This window comes from Meles meles, chromosome Y (genome assembly GCF_922984935.1).
Source record: "Meles meles chromosome Y, mMelMel3.1 paternal haplotype, whole genome shotgun sequence".
Taxonomy (NCBI): domain Eukaryota; kingdom Metazoa; phylum Chordata; class Mammalia; order Carnivora; family Mustelidae; genus Meles; species Meles meles.
The window spans coordinates 11,490,330-11,503,921 of record NC_060088.1 but is presented as its reverse complement, the minus strand read 5'-3'; the positions used below and the strand labels follow the sequence as shown (position 1 = coordinate 11,503,921).

Sequence of the window (13,592 nt, the reverse complement as noted above, 5' to 3'; positions counted from 1 at the left end):
GACGACGTGGATGGAACTAGATGGTATCATGCTTAGTGAAATAAGTCAGTCAGAGAAAGACAACTATCATATGATCTCTCTGATATGAGGACGTGGAGATGCAACATGGGGGGTTAGGGGGATAGGAGAAGAATAAATGAAACAAGATGGGATTGGGAGGGAGACAAACCATAAGTGACTCTTAATCTCCCAAAACAAACTGAGGGTTGCTGGAGGGAGGGGGAGTTGGGAGAGCGGGAGGGGGTTATGGACATTGGGGAGTGTATGTGCTATGGTGAGTGCTGCGAAGTGTTGTAAACCTGGCGAATCACAGACCTGTACCCCTGGGGATAAAAATACATTATACGTTTATAAAAAAATAAACAATTAAAAAAAATAAGCCAGGACACATAATAATTACAAAGGCAAAGATTAAAGATTAAGAGAGAATTTTAAAAGTAGCAAAAGAAAATAGTTACCCACTAGAGGATCCTAATAAGGCTGTCAGTGGGTATATTTCAAAAGAAGCTTTGCAAGCCAGATGGGTGTAACACAATATATTGAAAGGCCTGAAAAAGAACAACCTATAGTCAAGAATACTCTATCCAGCAAAGCTATCATTCAGAATAGACAGAGACATAGAGTTTCCCTGACAAAAACTAAAGGAGTTCACTAAACCAGTAGTATAAGAATTGACCAAGGGACTTCTTTAAGTGGAAAGAAAAGATCATAAGTAGAAAAAAAAGTTATGAAAGGGAAAAAAATTCACAGGAAAAAGCAAACTTGGTAAAAGTAGAAAAGTCACTTGTAAGGCCAGTTTGGATATTAAAACAAAAAGGTAAAAATATGCTATATCTAAAAAATAAGTCAAGGGTTCCACAAAATAAAAAGATGTAAAGTATGACATCATATGTTAAATTATGAGAGTAAAAATTTTTAGTGCCTTCACATGTGTTCAAACCTAAGTAACTTCAACTTAATATAGACTGATGTTATCATTGATATCAAATATCAAATACTATATAAACCCACTACAATGTCAATACTATACAATACTATACAAACCCATCATTAATATCAAATACTATACAAACCCACTACAATGTCAATACTATACAAACCCATATGTAACATAAAAAATCTGTAAAAAGAAAGGGATCTAAACATAACACTAAACAAAGCCATCAAACCAAGGAGAGTGGGTGAGGAAAAGAAAGGAACAGAGAAGAATTACAAAAATAACCAGAAAACAATTAGCAAAATGGCTTTATTGCATTTCTGTTAATAACTACTTAAATGTAAATGGACTAAATGCTCCAATCAAAAGACATTGGGTACCTGAATAAATAAGAAACAAGACCATCTATATGCTTTATGTAAGAGACTCATTTTAGTTCTAAAGACCCATGCAGACTTTACGTGAAGGACTAGGAAAGAAAATATTCTGTGTAAATGGAAGTGAAAAAACAAAAGCCAAAAAGTTGTGACAGCAGTGTTTATTTCAGACAACCCTGACTTTTATTTATTTATTTTTTCCAACCCTGACTTTTAAGCAAACACTCTAATAAGAGACAAAGAAAGACACTACATAATGATAAAGTCCAAGAAGTAAAATGTACTTTACAATTATAAATATCTATGACCCAGCAATTGCACTACTGGGTATTTACCCTAAAGATACAAACACAGTGATCCGAAGGGGCACGTGTACTCGAATGTTTATAGCAGCAATGTCTACAATAGCCAAACTATGGAAAGAACCTAGATGTCCATCAACAGATGAATGGATAAAGAAGATGTGGTATATATACACAATGGAATACTATGCAGCCATCAAAAGAAATGAAATCTTGCCATTTGCGACGACGTGGATGGAACTAGAGCATATCATGTTTGGTGAAATAAGTCAATCGGAGAAAGACAACTATCATATGATCTCCCTGATATGAGGACATGGAGAAGCAACATCGGGAGTTAGGAGGATAGGAGAACAATAAATGAAACAAGATGGGATTGGGAGGGAGACAAACCATAAATGACTCTTAATCTCACAAAACAAACTGTGGGTTGCTGGGGGGAGGTGGGATTGGGAGAGCGGGAGGGGGCTATGGACATTGGGGAGGGTATGTGCTATCATGAGTGCTGTGAAGTGTGTAAACCTGGCGATTCACAGACCTGTACTCCTGGGAATAAAAATACATTATATGTTTATTAAAAAAAAAAATTTGGAAGGGGAGGCGAACTATAAGAGACTATGGACTCTGAAAAACAACCTGAGGGTTTTGAAGGGTCAGGGCTGGGAGGTTGGGGGAACAGGTGGTGGGTAATGGGGAGGGCACGTTTTGCATGGAGCACTGGGTGTTGTGCAAAAAGAATGAATACTGTTACGCTGAAAAAATAAATAAAATGGAAAAAAATATATTTAAGGGGAAAAAAAAAACAATTATAAATATCTATGTACCCAACATGGGAACACCGATATACTTAAAGCAAATATTAACATACACAAAAGGAGAAATTGACAATTCAATAATAGTAGCTGATTTTAACACCCACTTCTTTCCGTGGTTATTTAACCAGACAGAAAATTAATAAGGAATGATACATTTGACCAGATGAATAGGATATTCTATCCCAAAATAGCAATACACATTCTTTTCAAGTGCATATGGGACTGACAACAGGATAGATCAGATGTTAGCATAAGAGGCCAGTCTCTGTATGTTTACAAATTTTGGAATCACATCAAGGATCTTTTATGATGAAATCCTAAGAAACTAGAAATCAATTATAAGAATATTGGGAAAACCCCAAATATGTAGAGGGTAACTAACATGCTACTAAACAACCTGTGAATCAATAAAGAAATCTAAGAGGAAATTAAGGAACACATAGAACTGCAAATGAAAATAGAAGGCTCCAGACCTTTGGGTTGCAGCAAAAGCTGTTCCAAAAGGGAACTTTATCACAGTATAGACAAACCGCAAGAAACAAGAACAATCTCCATCTAATCCTACACCTAAAGGAGCTAGAAAAAGAACAATAAACATAGCCCAAAGTTAGTATAAGAAAGGAAATGATAAATTTTAGAGTGGAATTAAATAAAAAGATCAGTGGGAGAATTCATTCACTAAAAAGATGAGTAAAATTGATAAAATTTTAACTAGATTTATCAACAGGGCACCACTGAGAGCTTTTCCCCTAAGGAAAAGGACAGACCACGATGGGGAGATGTTTCCTCTCACCACTCTTTTCTGCCTAGTTCCTGAAGTCATAGCTTCTGCCATCTGACCACCAAAAGAAATCAAAGGCATCCAAGTTGGCAAAGAAGAAATCACATGATCACTGTCTGTAGACAACATGATTGTCTATTTAGAAAACCTAAAAGACTTCATCAAAAACATATTAGAAGTGATACATTGATTGTATAACATTGTAGGATATTAAATTAATGTACAGAAAACCTGTCATGTATCTATATACTAATGAAGTAGAAGAAAGAGTAAGAAAATTTTATTTACAATATCAGCAGTTGGAATAATAGATCTAGAAACTACTTAAGCAAGGAGGTTAAAGCCTATACTCTGAAAACTGAAAGACATTGTTGGAACACATTGAAGAAAACACAAATGGAAACATATATCATGCTCACCGATTGGGAGGAATAATAAGGTTAAAATACCCATACCATTGAAAACAATCTATAGATTTAATTCAATCCCTATCAAAATACCAACAGCATTTTCACAGAATCAGAATAAATAATTCTAAAATTTGCATGGAAACACTAGAGATTCCAAATAGCCAAAACAGGCTTTGGAAAGAACAAAACTGGAGCTATTAAAATTGCAGATTTCAGGATATAGTAAAAGCTTTAGTAGTAAAAAAAAAGTATGGTACTGGCACAAATATAGACACATAGGAACAGAATAGAGAGTCTTGAAATAAACTTATAACTATATGGTCAATGAATTTATGATACAAGACTATACAATGTGGAAAAGATACTCTGTTTTGTGACAAAATTGGACAACTACATGAAAAAGAAAAAAAACCACCATATTCTTTTTTAAAAAAAAATTATTTTTTTCAGCGTAACAGTATTGATTGTTTTTGCACCACACCCAGTGCCCCATGTAATACGTGCCCTCCCTATAACCTACCACCTGGTTCCCCCAACCTCCCACCCCCGCCCCTTCAAAATCCTCAGGTTGTTTTTCAGAATCCATAGTCTCTTGTGGTTCATCTCTCCTTCCAATTTCCCTCAACTCCCTTCTCCTCTCCATCTCCCCATGTCCTCCATGTCATTTGTTATGCTCCACAAATAAGTGAAACCATATGATACTTGACTCTCTGCTTGACTTATTTCACTCAGCATAATCACTTCCAGTCCCATCCATGTTGCAACAAAAGTTGGGTATTCATCCTTTCTTTTTTTTTTTTTTTTGTAAACATATAATGTACTTTTATCCTCAGGGGTACAGGTCTGTGAATCACCAGGTTTACACACTTCGCAGCACTCACCATAGCACATACCCTCCCCAATGTCCATAACCCCCTCTCCTCTCCCAAACCCACCTCCCCCCAGCAACCCCCAGTTTGTTTTGTGAGATTAAGAGTCATTTATGGTTTGTCTCCCTCCCAATCCCATCTTCTTTCATTTATTCTTTTCCTATCCCCCTACCCCCCCATGTTGCATCTCAATGTCCTCTTCTGGTTGCGGGGCTGCATGACTCTAGGCTAGCGCCACGGTTTCACTGGGAAGCTGCTCACGCGCATACCCTTTCCGTTGCAGAGCTCACCCAGTTCCAGGACCCCCGCGAACAGTGGCGGCGCAAGCAGGAACGGATGCTGAAGGAGTACTTGATCGTGGCCCAGGAAGCGCTCAACGCCAAGAAGGAAATCTACCAGATTAAGCAGCAGCGGTTTGAGCTGGCGCAGGAGGAGTACCAGCAGCTGCACAGGCTGTGCGAGGACGACAGCCGCTCCCACGCCAGCTGTGAGTCGTCGCCTCCCGGGGCGCTCCCGTGTGACGCCGGAGGCGTGCGCCCTAATCGCTCTAGGTCACCAGCACACACCGCGCTTGACTCGGGCGAGACCGCCTCCCGGGGTGTCTAAGCACACATACTCTTAGGGAGTCAGTGTTGTGCCCCGGAAACCGGCGGTATCCCGTTGTCGCTACCTTAGCAGCTACTTACCGAGCATCTTACCTGATGCCCAGGCACCGTGACGTGGTGGAATCCAAGGCTGCGGAGGTCGCTGTCCCGAAGACCTCCTACTCACGTGGGAAAGGGAGAAAATCAAATTTCAAGGAAGTGTCATGAAACAACTTGCTTGTGCCTTGTGCCTTGGGTTTATTGCTGATATTACCTTTATTAGGAATAGATAAAATATTTTGTTACTTATATAGTCAGTCACTTCTAGAGTCAATTCCTTCTAGACTTGTAACAGCTTGCCATAGTTGTGGACAGTCACAACTGTCCTTGAACCCAATATACTTAGGAAGAATGTATGAAGTTGCTATAGGTTTTATTTTACAAAAAATGTATATAAAGTGGTTTATCTGTGATATAACAGCTTTTTTCAGGTAGTGGTTTCATCTGGTAATACAGAGTTGGATACTTAAGACATGTTCATAGCTTTATTCTGTGTTGCAAATTAAAATAGATTAAAAACAAGGGGCAACATACCTGGGTGGCTCAGTTAGTGTCTGACTCTTCCATTTCAGCTCTTGATCTCATGTCTTGATCTCATAGTCATGAAATCAAACCCCATTTGAACAAGAAAATCAAAGGTGACATATTTCTTATGCTACTGTCCTTTTATTCTGTTTGCTTTGATATTGCAGTTGTTTTTCAAGGTGAAGAACCCATGCATGCTTCTGAGAATGATGGAATTTTCCTCTGTAACTTGATTTTTAAGGTATTTCTTTAACCATATGCCTTAAGAGAATGGAGAGGATTCAAGAATAATGGTTTCTTGTTTCCAAGTTATCTGTACCTCTTTTTCACATATGGGTAAATACTACGTCTTTTTTCTCAATTCTGAATCATAATGGTCTGGTTATTGTTAACTTTTATATATAAGGTTTTTTAAAAATCTCTATAGTTATCTTTTCCTGTAATGTCTTTGTAATTTTGTCAGAGTTATATTGCTATGATAGAATGAATCATTAGAGAGTGTTCCTCTTTCTTTTCTGGAAGAGCTTTTGTAAAATTGGTATTAAATGTTCCTGAGGTATTTGATGGAATTCACCACAAAAATTGTCTGCACCTCAAGGTCTTTGTAGAAATGATTTAAACTACAAACTCAGTATCTTTAATAGATACAGGACTATTCAGATGTTCTATTTCTCCGTCAGTCCATTTTCTCTTTTGTTTTTTTATCAAGGAATTTATTTATTTGATCTAATCCAAAAGCCTGCAAACTTTTCTGTAGAGGATCTACTCGCAAAGGTTTTAAACTTTGAGGATCCTGGTTACAGCTATTCTGTTGTTACAGTGCAAAAGTAGCCATAGAAAATTTCTAATGAATGTGTGTGGTTATATTCTAGTATATGTAGAAACACAGGCAGTAAGCTTTACTTAGGGAAATAGGAATTTGCTCTCTCAGGAAAATTTGCTACTCTTTGATCTAAGCTGTCAAATTTATAATGTTCATAGAACACCCATATAATTTTTTTTTTTTGGTCTTCACATTTAATTGTGGGTTTTATTTTATTTTATTATTTTATTATTTTTTCAGTGTTCCAATATTCATTGTTTATGCACTACACCCAGTGAGTGCTCCACACAATACATGCCCTCCTTAATACCCACCACCAGGCTTACCCATCCCCCAACTCCTCTTCCATTCAAAACCCTCAGTTTGTTTCTTTTCTTTTTTTTTTAAATTTTTTTCCATTTTATTTATTTTTTCAGCGTAACAGTATTCATTGTTTTTGCACAACACCCAGTGCTCCATGCAAAACGTGCCCTCCCCATTACCCAGTTTGTTTCTTATAGTCCACAGTCTCTCATACTTCGTCTCCCGCTCCGATTTCCCCCAATTCACTTTTCCTTTCCTTCTCCTAGTGTCTTCCATGTTATTGCTTATGCTCCACAAGTAAGTGAAACCATATGAGAATTGACTCTCTCTGCTTGACTTATTTCACTCAGTATAATCTCCTCCAGTCCCGTCCATGTTGATAAAAAGTTGGTAATTCATCCTTTCTGATGGATGCATAATATTCCATTGTATATATGGACCATATTCTCTTTATTCATTCATCTGTTGAAGGGCATCTTGGCTCTTTCCACAGTTTGGTGACTGTGGCCATTGCTGCAATGAACATTGGGGTACAGATGGCCCTTCTTTTCACTGCATCTGTATCTTTGGGGTAAATACGTAGTAGTGCAATTGCAGGGTCATGGGATAGCTCTATTTTTAATTTCTTAAGGAATCTCCACACTGTTTTCCAAAGTGGCTGTACCAACTTGCATTCCCAACAACAGTGTAAGAGGGTTCCCCTTTCTCCATATCTGCTCCAACACTTGTTTCCTGTCTTGTTAATTTTGGCAGTTCTAACTGGTGTAAGGTGGTATCTCACTGTGGTTTTGATTTGAATTTCCCTGATGGTTAATGATGATGAACATTTTTTCATGTGTCTGTAAGCCATTTGTATGTCTTCTTTAGAGAAGTGTCTGTTCATGTCTTCTGCTCATTTTTTGATGATTATCTGTGGTTTTTTTTTGGGTGTTTGAGTTTCTTTACAGACCTTGGCTATCAGTCCTTTGTCTGTGGCATCATTTGTGTTTATCTTCTCCCATTCTGTGGGTTGCCTGTTTCGTTGACTGTTTCCCTTGCTGTTCAGAAGCTTTTGTCTTGAAGATGTCACAATAGTTCATTGTCCCTTTTGTTTCTTTTGCCTTTGGAGATGTGTCTTGAAAGAAGTTGCTGTGGCTGATGTCAACTAAGTTACTACCTATATTTTACTCTAGGATTTTGATAGATTCCTGCCTCACATTGAGGTCTTTCATCCATTTTGAGTTTATCTTTGTGAAGGGTTAAGTTTCATTCTTCTATACATAGCTGTCCAATTTTCCCAACACCATTTATTGAAGAGTCTGTTTTTTTTCCACTGGATATTTGTTCCTGCTTTGTCGAAGTTTAGTTGACCATAGAGTTGAGGACCCATATCTGGGCTCTCTATTCTGTTCCATTGATCTATGCATCTGTTTTATGCCAGTACCATGCTGCCTTAATGAATCAGAGCTTTGTAATATAGTTTGAAATCAGGCAATATGATGCCCTCAGCTTTTTCTTTTTCAACATTTCCTTGGCAATTCAGGATCTTTTCTGGTTAGAACACCTATATCCTTTCAATTTTTGTAGATTCTTAGTGGTATATTTTATTCCTAATAATATTTTGTGTCTTTTCTATTTTTCTTAATGTCTAGTTTTATTAATTTTATTTATTCTTACAATGAACTGTCTTTTAATTTTATTTATTTCCCACATTTCTTTTTTGCTTTCTATTTTATTGATTTCTGTTCTTTATTTCTTTTCTACTATTTAGTTTGGTTTTAATTTATTCCTTTTCTAGCTTCCTAAAGTAGAAGTACCTAAGGTTAGATAATTGAATTTGGAACTTTTTTTTCCTCACATAGCATTTAAGGATAACATTTTTCTTTAAACACGTTTTAAATTACACAAATATTGGAATGCCATGTTTTCACCTTCCTTCTAATTTTTTTCTGTATATTTTCTAAGTTCTTTTGTGATTTATTTTTAACCCCAGTATTCTTTAGAAGTACATTGTTGGGAATTTTTAAGATCTCTTGTTGCTTATTTCAAGCTTGATTCCTTTATGGAAAGAAAATAAATTATGTAAGAATTTGCTCTTTGGAAATCTGTTGACATTTAGAGCCAAAACATATGACTTCTTTTGGTGCACTTGTAAGACTGGAAGCCCATAGAATTTTGATTTGAGGTCACACATGTAATAGAAACATTGGCTTATAACTAGTTCTAAGCATTTACTCATTGTAAAGCTTTCAGAAAGCCACTTGGTTAAAGTGAAATTTCACCACATCTAAGTTTTATTTTTGTATGTAATGAAAAAATGATCCAGTGTTAACAATTTCATGTCATTCAACCTAATAGTGTTTTTCCTCCCAGAAACCTATAGTTAAAGTTCATTGAAGTAGTGCTCAAATACATTTAAAAAAAAAATTTATTTGACAAAATGAGTGAGAGAGAATGCACAAACAGGATAGAGGCAGGGGCAGAGGGAGAGGGAGAAGCAGACCCCCACCGAGCAGGGAGTCCAATGCAGGGCTGGATCTCAGGACCCTGGAATCATGACCTGAAGTGAAGGCAGATGCTGAATGGAAGGAACTACCCAGGTGCCCTCAGATCATCTTTTTAAAAATGGTGTTGAAGAAGACTATATTGGAAATATTTGATGGTACATTTCTTTTTTCTTTTCTCTTTCTTTTTTTTATTACGTTATGTTAGTCACCATATAGTACATCATTAGTTTTTGATGTAGTGTTCCATGATTCATTGTTTGGGTATAACACCCAGTGCTCCCTGCGATGTGTGTCCTCCTTAATATGCAACACCAGGTTAACCCATCCTCCTATCTCTCTCTCTTCCAAAATCTTCAGTTTGTTTCTCAGAGTCCATAGTCGCTCATGGTTCCTCTCCCCCTTTGATTCTTCCCCCCCTTAATTTTCCCCTTCCTTCTCCTAATGTTCTCCATGCTAGTCCTTATGATGCACAAACAAGTGAAACCAGATGATAATCGACTTTCTCTGCTTGACTTATTTCACATTGCATAATCTCCTCCAGTCCCATCCCTGTTGATACAAAAGCTGGATATTCATCCTTTCTGATGATTGAACAATATTCCATTGTATGTATGGACCACATCTTCTTTATCCATTCATTTGTTGAAGGGGATCAATAGTTTGCCTATTGTGGACATTGCTGTTATGAATATTGTGCTGCATATAGCCCTTCTTTTCACTACGTCTGTATCTATGGGGTAAATACCCAGTAGTGCAATTGATGGGTCATAAGGTAGCTCTATTTTTAAGATTTTGAGGAACCTCCATACTGTTTACCAAAGTGCTATGCCAACTTGCATTCCCACCAACAGTGTAAGAGGGTTTCCCTTTCTCCACATCCTCTGCAACATTTGTTGTCTATTGCCTTGTCAATTTTTGCCATTTTAACTGGTGTAAGGTGGTATCTCAATGTGTTTTTTATTTTATTTTTTAAATTTATTTTCATTGTACCAGAATTCATTATTTATGTACCAAAACCAATGTTCCATGCAATAGTACACTCCATAATAACCACCACCAGGCTAACCCAACCTCTCACCCTCCGCCCCTTCAAAACACTCAGATTGTTTTTCAGAGTCCATAGACTCTCATGGTTTGTCTGCCCCTCAGTTTCCCCCAACTCCCTTCTCTCCATCTCCCCATGTGTTCCATGTTATTTCTTATGCTCCACAAATAAGTGAAACCGTATGATAACTGACTCTCTCTGTTTGACTTATTTCACTCAGCATAATCTCTTCCAGTCCCATGAGAATGGGTATTCTCATGCTACAAAAGTTGGGTATTCATCCTTTCTGATGGAGGCATAATACTCCATCGTGTATATGGACCACATCTTCCTTATCCATTCGTCCATTGAAGGGCATCTTGGTTCTTTCCACAGTTTGGCGACCGTGGCCATTGCTGCTATAAACATTGGGGCACAGATGGCTCTTCTTTTCACTACATCTGTATCTTTGGGGTAGATACCCAGTAGAGCAAATAATAGAAGCTCTATTATTAATTTCTTGAGGAGTCTCCACACTGTTTTCCAAAGGGGCTGCACCAACTTGCATTCCCACCAACTGTGTAAGAGGGTTCCCCTTTCTCCACATCCTCTCCAACACATGTTGCTTTCTGTCTTGCTAATTTTGGCCATTCTAACTGGTGTAAGATCTGTATCTCAATATAGTTTTCATTTGAATCTCCCTGATGGCCAGTGATGATGAACATTTTTTCATGTGTCTGAAAGCCATTTGGATGTCCTCATTGGAGAAGGGTCTGTTCATGTCTTCTGCCCATTTTTTGATATGATTATCTGTTTTGTGTGTGTTGAGTTTGAGGAGTTCTTTATAGATCCTGGATATCAACCTTTTGTCTGTACTGTCATTTGCAAATATCTTCTCCCATTCCATGGGTTGCCTTTTTGTTTTGTTGACTGTTTCCTTTGCTGTGCAGAAGACTTTTGATCTTGATGAAGTCCCAAAAGTTCATTTTTGCTTTTGTTTCCTTGGCCTTTGGAGACATATCTTGAAAGAAGTTGCTGTGGCTGATATCGAAGAGGTTACTGCCTATGTTCTCCTCTAAGATTTTGATGGATTCCTGTCTCATGTTGAGTTGAGGTCTTTTAACAATTTCGAGTTTATCTTTGTGTGCGGTGTAAGAGAATGGTCGAGTTTCATTCTTCTACATATCGCTGTCCAGTTTTCCAAGCACCATTTATTGAAGAGACTTTTTTTCCACTGTATATTTTTTCCTGTTTTGTCGAAGATTATTTGACCATAGAGTTGAGGGTCCATATCTGGGCTCTCCATTCTGTTCCACTGGTCAATGTGTCTGTTTTTATGCCAGTACCAGGCTGTCTTGGTGATCACAGCTTTGTAGTAAAGCTTGAAATCGGGTAACGTGATGCCACCAGTTTTGTTTTTGTTTTTCAACATTTCCTTAGCAATTTGGGGTCTCTTCTGATTCCATACAAATTTTAGGATTATTTGCTCCAGCTCTTTGAAAAATACCGGTGGGATTTTGATCGGAATGGCATTAAAAGTATAGATTGCTCTAGGCAGTATAGACATTTTAACAATGTTTATTCTTCCGATCCAAGAGTATGGAATGGTCTTCTATCTTTTTGTGTCTTCTTCAAATTCTTTCATGAGTGTTCTGTAGTTCCTTGAGTACAGGTCCTTTACTTCTTTGGTTAGGTTTATTCCCAGGTATGGTTCTTGGTCTTATAGTAAATAGAATCAATTCTTTAATTTCCCTTTCTGTATTTTCATTTTTAGTGTATAGGAAAGCCACTGATTTCTGTACATTGACTTTGTATTCTGCCACATTACTGAATTGCTGTATGAGTTCTATTAGTTTAGGTGTGGAGTCTTGCATTCTTCATATAAAGTATCATGTCAGCTGTGAAGAGAGTTTGACTTCTTCATTGCCAATTTGGATACCTTTTTTTTTTTTTTTACTTTAGATTGTCTTTTTCTTATTTTTTAAAAATTTATTTATTTATTTTCAACATAGCAGTACTCATTGTTTTTGCACCATACTCAGTGCTCCATGCAATACGTGCCCTGTCTATTACCCTCCACCTGGTTCCCCAACTCCCCCTCCCCCGCCCCTTCAAAACCCTCAGGTTGTTTTTCAGAGTCCATAGTCTCTCATGGTTCATCTCCCCTTCCAATTTCCCACAACTCCCTTCTCCTCTCCATCTCCCCTTGTCCTCCATGTTCTTTGTTATGCTAATTTGGATACCTTTTATTTCTCTTTGTTGTGTGATTGCCATTGCTAGGACTTCTAATACTATGTTGAACAAGAGTGGTGAGAGTGGGCACCCTTGTCTTGTTCCTGATCTTAATGGGAAGGCTGTCAGCTTTTCTGCACTGAGGATGATATTTGCTGTGGGTTTTTCATAGATTTTATGATGTTTAGGAATGTTCCCTCTATCCCTATACTTTGAGGCATTTTAATCAAGAACCAGTGCTGGATTTTATCAAATGCTTTTTCTGTACCAATTGAGAGGACCGTGTGGTTCCTCTTTTTATTGATTTGCCCTTTCAGATTGATTCATTTGTGCATTTTGAACCATCTTTGCAACCCAGGGATGAATCCCACCTGGTCATGGTGAATAATCTTTATAATATGCTGTTGGATCCTATTAGCTAGGATCTTATTGAGAATCTTAGTATCCATATTCATAAGGGATATTCATCAGGGAAAGTCTCCTTTTTGTGGGGTCATTGCCTGGTTTGGGGAACAGGATAGTGCTGGCTTCACCAAAAGAGTCTGGAAGTTTTCCTTCTGTTTCAATTTTTTGGAACAGCTTCAGGAGAATAGGTGTTATTTCTTCTTTGAAAGTTTGGTGGAATTCCCCATGTAATCCGTCACTTCCTGGACTCTTGTTTTTTGGGAGGTTTTTGATCACTGCTTCAATCTTGTTACTAGATATCAGTCTATTCAGGTTGCCAGTTTCTTCCTGGTTCAATTTTGGGAGTTGATAGTTTTCCAGGAATGCATCCATTTCATCTAGGTTGCTTAGTTTATTGGCATGTAAGTGTTGGTAATAATTTCTGATGATTGTTAGTTGTGATCTCTCCCTTTTCATTCATAAGTTTATTAATTTGGGCCTTCTCTCTTTTCTTTTGGATTAGTGTGGCCAATGGTTTATCGAACTTATTGATCCTTAAAAAAAAAAAAACAGCTTCTAGTTTCATTGATATGTTTTACTGTATCTCTGGTTTCTATCTCACTGATCTCTGCTCTAATCTGGATTATTCCCTTCTTGTGTGTGGAGTTGTTTCAATTTGT

General features: G+C 37.5%; 1 protein-coding gene across 1 annotated transcript in view; it reads left to right on the top strand.

Annotated features, from left to right (window-relative positions):
• The window catches only part of LOC123935787 (protein WWC3-like), a 227,969-nt gene that overhangs the window by 97,338 nt on the left and 117,039 nt on the right, over positions 1 to 13,592 (top strand). The window contains exon 3 of the mRNA XM_045996595.1: positions 4,775 to 4,978. Within this exon, the coding sequence (XP_045852551.1) occupies positions 4,775 to 4,978 (204 nt within the window). The remainder of the gene's footprint in view (positions 1 to 4,774; positions 4,979 to 13,592) is intronic.